General features: G+C 38.1%; 1 protein-coding gene across 1 annotated transcript; it reads left to right on the forward strand.

The window, feature by feature from the left end:
• Nucleotides 1-313: 313 nt before the first annotated feature.
• CER1 (cerberus 1, DAN family BMP antagonist) lies at nucleotides 314-3,714 on the forward strand. The gene is made up of 2 exons (XM_090275821.1): nucleotides 314-820; nucleotides 2,542-3,714. Exons 1-2 carry the CDS (start codon nucleotides 314-316, stop codon nucleotides 2,854-2,856), a joined length of 822 nt encoding a protein of 273 aa, XP_090131947.1. The 3' UTR covers nucleotides 2,857-3,714.
• The last annotated feature ends 1,104 nt before the right edge of the window (nucleotides 3,715-4,818 follow it).

Below are 4,818 nucleotides of genomic sequence, written 5' to 3' on the forward strand. Positions count from 1 at the left end.
TGTTTTTGCTAATACTGCTCTTCAAATCTCAGGTGATAAAAGAGTCAGCTAATGACCCCCTGAGTTCCAGGCTTTCACTGGGGTCTTCTAAAATACACAAAACCAAAGCGAAGGCAGGACACCATTAGCACTACATAATTCAAGCAAACAAATGTGTTTACACTGCCTGACTACTGACCACCTGCCTTCCCAGCTCACAAGACTGGTATCTATATATGGGATCTAATCTCCTTGTTCACAGTCCTCAGGGGAGAGAGCCTCTCCTTTGGTCCTCACCATCTGTGAATCTGAAAGAAGCTTGGGCCCCGACAGCATGCAACTCCTCATACTCCAGCTGCTGATGCTCTGGCCTCTGGGGAAGGCTGTAGGGCGTCCAGGGGTCCTCCAGAGTCAGGGTTCAGTTTCTCTTGTGCTCCTTGAAAGGAATCGCAGAGAGCTTCCCACGGGCAACCCCGAGGAGGCTGAGGAGAAGCCAGACCTGTTTGTTGCGGTGCCACACCTGATAGGTGCCAGCGCGGACGTGGAAGGCCAGAGTCACAGAGAGAAGATACTGTTCAGGTTTGGCAGGTTCTGGAAGAAGCCTGAGAGAGAATTGCACCAAATCCAGGACCCGGTCAGTGAGCACGTCCTACCTGGGACCCAGGCCATCCCTCAGTCAAAGGATGGGATGCAGATAAAGAAGTCTCCTCTTCAGGAAGAAGCCAAGAAGTTCTGGCACCACTTCATGTTCCGAATGAGTCCAGCTTCTCAGGGAGTCATCTTGCCCATCAAAAGCCACGAAGTGCATCAGGAGACCTGTAGGACAGTGCCTTTCAGCCAGGTACCTGTTCAGGGTGGAGAGGGGATCAGGGTTTGCACGAAGGGGTTGGACACCTGGGACAGGTGGCAAGTAGAGGAAGAGGCTGCCAGGAGCCCAAGTCTGGCCTAACTCCCAGACTTGGTCTTTGGGCATTCATCATAAGATATGGCAAAGTATGACCAGACTTCCTAAATTTCCTTCTGAACTTTTCATTATTTCTTGGTATTTTGGGAATGCTGCAGGAATAGTATGATTGTACCGCCCATATTAGCAATCGTTCATACTGATGGCACAGATCTTTCTTTTATGTGATTTTATTTACTTATTTTTATAAGGCAGGTGGTCTATCCAGAGAGATAGACTTATCCTCAGTTAGGAAACTGGTAATTTAGGCCTGACACCAGAACTCTCCCTAGCTGTATCTCTATACTCGATTAAGATGTGAATGAGCAGGTTCACTCCATCTGTAGCTAAGGTGGGATATGTTGGACTCTCCCCCAAACACTCTCATGCCCATGTATGATGGCCTTAATCCTTGTAGTTCACATATAAATACTTCGTAGTCTTTAAAATATATTGAGGTTATCAGGCATAAGTTACCATATTTTTAGTATTACTATAACAAAAATGATTTAACTTATTTTTTCATAAGCTTTTAACTTGATATAAACTCACATTTTCTCCCTTAGTAGCAACTATCTCCTGATGCACATTGTATTGGTTGATTTGTGGTTTTCATGATTGATTCCACACTCTTAAGACAAAGGAATATTCTACTATCTACTTCCTCCAGTCAATGCTGGCAACCTCCATACTCCAAATGTTAAATTAAAATTGAGAAATTATATCAGGTCCTTAAACCTAAAGATACTGAAACAAATGCAATGCAGGGTGAATTACAATTTTACAGTCCAATAATGCTACCCAATTAAGCAGGCAGTATTATAAGGTAATTGAGTGTGCAAGGCAGTTAAGTATTTGGCCTAAAAAGGCAAGGATATGTAGCAATAGCAAGTAAACTATCAAATAATAATGACTGCTTTGTTGGCCACATGCAATTAGAAAATTGCTTCTAAAAATCATGTAAACAAATTTCCTTTGAAACTCTTATTTTGAATTCTATTGCTAATTAAATTAAAATTAAGATGTTTGACTCTTGCATATTTTGAAAGCCACATAAAGCTAGGGGTATGGGGTTATGGAAGAGGCAAAGGTAGCATCATGCACAATGATTTGCAGGCGTATGTGTTGCAACTTTGCTCCAAGCAACTTCATAGATTTGATGTGCTATAGGATGGAATTAAACTCATTGTACTCTAATATATTCTATGAGAAGCTGAACAAATACATATAGAGAATCTATTCTGCACAATGCTCTGTGTGGAACAGAAAGGTAAGTCACATTACTTACATAGGAAGCTAGCCCTTAGATTTTTTTTCAACTGGTAACATCCCATTAGACAGAATTTCTTAATGTTTCACACTTCAAAAATTGAGTAAAACATTTTCATATTAACTTAGAGATTTCTTAAAGGCTAATTTAACTTACTTAATAAAAGAAATATTTAGATGAGGCGGCATTTTGCCCTTAAAGATACCATTACTTGGATGTTGCAAAAGATCCAAGTTGGAAAAGTTTTGAAATTTTAGTCTAAATTACCTTTAGATTTATAGTCTATAGCTCCTGCATCATGTGTGTTAATGAAACAAGATAACTTAATAGAGATGTGTTTGCCTTTTAGACTGTCACCCATGAAGACTGTGAGGAAGTAGTTGTACAGAACAACCTTTGTTTTGGAAAATGTGGGTCTGTTCGTGTTCCTGGAGCTGCACAGCACCCCCACTTCTGCTTCCACTGCTTGCCTGCCAAGTTCACCACAATGCACTTGCAGCTGAACTGCTCAGGCCTGGCCCCTGTGGTCAAGGTGGTGATGATGGTAGAGGAGTGCCAGTGCAAGGTGAAGACAGAGCCCCATGAGCATGGACACCTCCTCCAGGCAGGCTCCCAGGGAGAATTGCATGCTCATGATCCCTTTATCCCAGGATTTTCAACTTAAAAAGCTATCCCACTATTACCTTGAAAAGCAAAATCGCAATAGCAAAGTTGCTGATTATTCAGTCTGGAAATGTTCAGTGGGTAAATAGTATTTTAAGGGTAAGGTGGTTTAAAAGTAGTAAGATAGAATAATTTAGAAGAAATGGCATTCACCTAGTTATCAATGCACATTTGGTATCTAGTTTTTACTCTGCTGGTTGCTGGCCATTGAATGTTAACAAATTGTGGAAGTTTTCTCCATCTCAAGCTGTTCATCTATAAATGAAGAACTTGAACTAGATGATTGCTAAAGTCCTTTCCAGTACTTATATTCCTTGATCTAATGTCTCTAAGTTTTGGGAAAAGCCCTCCATCTAAAGGAGGAAAAGAAATAAACTAGACCATAAGAATGGGCTTCTTAATAGCTTGTCAAAACACCAGTAAATGGATACATACATAAAATTGGTAGAAGGAGTCCTTATATTTATTGCCGCCTTTGCATCTCAGGTAGTGTTTTATTTGAGTTCTATCAGATGATTAAGTAGTTCCATAGATGTAACTAGTAGCTTGTTTGGTTGCCTCCTTATTTTTGATACTCCCCATATAAAGTTCTCTGGCTTTGAAGAGAAACATTGATGTTACTTTTAGTGCTTTACAAAAGGTTGAGAAACAATCATTGGTAGCCAACCAAGTACCTATATTATGGGGGGGAAAATAGGTCAATCTAGGTTTAAAGTTCAATCCAGAGATGCTAATGAAAGTTGCCAAAGAATTCCAACAGATGTCAAATTAAATAAAGAGCAAATGATTTAAAATTGAAACAATTTACTGGTGAAATCCTTCATCCACGTGCATTTTGGATTAGGTGGTAAGGTTTCTGTGTTTGGATGACTTTTTGTTTGTTTTTGTTTTTTGCTACTATATAAAAACTTCGTATTACAAATTTTATTCTGAAAATGCCACAATTTCAAGTTATGAAAATATTCTGAATATTTTAATGTATTAAATTTTAACATATGAAGCATTCTGGGAAATGTCATGACATTCATTTTTCTTATATTTTGTCCTTATTTGTTTTTCTATTCATATTTTGAAGGCACTATCTGGTGACTACTTAGCTAGAAATATTTTAGAAATGGCTTCAGAAGCTAATGACAATGGCCGGGATGTTTTTTCTGACATTTCAAACAGCTTTCTGTGCAGGTTCTTTAATCATTGTCTTCTGTGATTATATTTGTCCTTCTGTATTTATTTATATGCACGTATTATGTAGAACTGGCTTTCTGTAGCCATATTTTTTCTATAATCATTCTTTAAAAATTTACCTAAGAAATTATTTTAATTATTTGGATCCCATTGTTTTCACTATATACATAAAAAATGTTTTCTAATGATTATTTTCTAAAAAAATAAATCAATGCATATTTTAATTTTATTCCTCATTAATCGCACTCTCCTGGTGATCTGAAGAAGTGAATACATTTATATTTAGTGTATATTCCACAACACATCAATATAATAGAATATTTGCTACACAGATACACATGTGGCATTTACATCAGAATATATTATACCCTTCGGTGGTCAAAGACAATCTAATTGACCAAGATATGTTCATAAGGATAGAACTGTTAAGCATAAATGATATCCCAGCTGGTCAATATATTTTGGTGCCAAAAGCTATTGAGCAGCTGTCTAGTGTGCAATTGCCTAACCCTGATTATGTAAACCTATCTCTGCCAATTGGACTACTCTTCTCTGCCTTACTCACTTACAAATCCCTTTGATCTATATATGCAAACAGACTCTCAAGCCCCAAACAGTCATCAGTTTTATTTAAACTCTGATCTGCCCTTCCCTCACATGTGAATTCAAGATGAGATAGCTGATAGTGGTAGCAGAGCTTACATTCATAGAGTAATAGCATGAAACTCAGGAAATTGCCCATATTCAACCATCTTTACTTACAAAAAAAGGCAATTTC

Source organism: Furipterus horrens, unplaced genomic scaffold (assembly GCF_987537825.1).
Source record: "Furipterus horrens unplaced genomic scaffold, mFurHor1.1.pri manual_scaffold_4, whole genome shotgun sequence".
Lineage (NCBI taxonomy): Eukaryota > Metazoa > Chordata > Mammalia > Chiroptera > Furipteridae > Furipterus > Furipterus horrens.

Excerpts from the sequence above, each read along its gene's own strand:
- CER1 (XM_090275821.1), top strand. The coding sequence starts at position 314 with ATGCAACTCCTCATACTCCAGCTGCTGATGCTCTGGCCTCTGGGGAAG. Across the intron at positions 821-2,541 it reads GGACAGTGCCTTTCAGCCAG|ACTGTCACCCATGAAGACTG; the intron begins GTACCTGTTCAG and ends TTTGCCTTTTAG.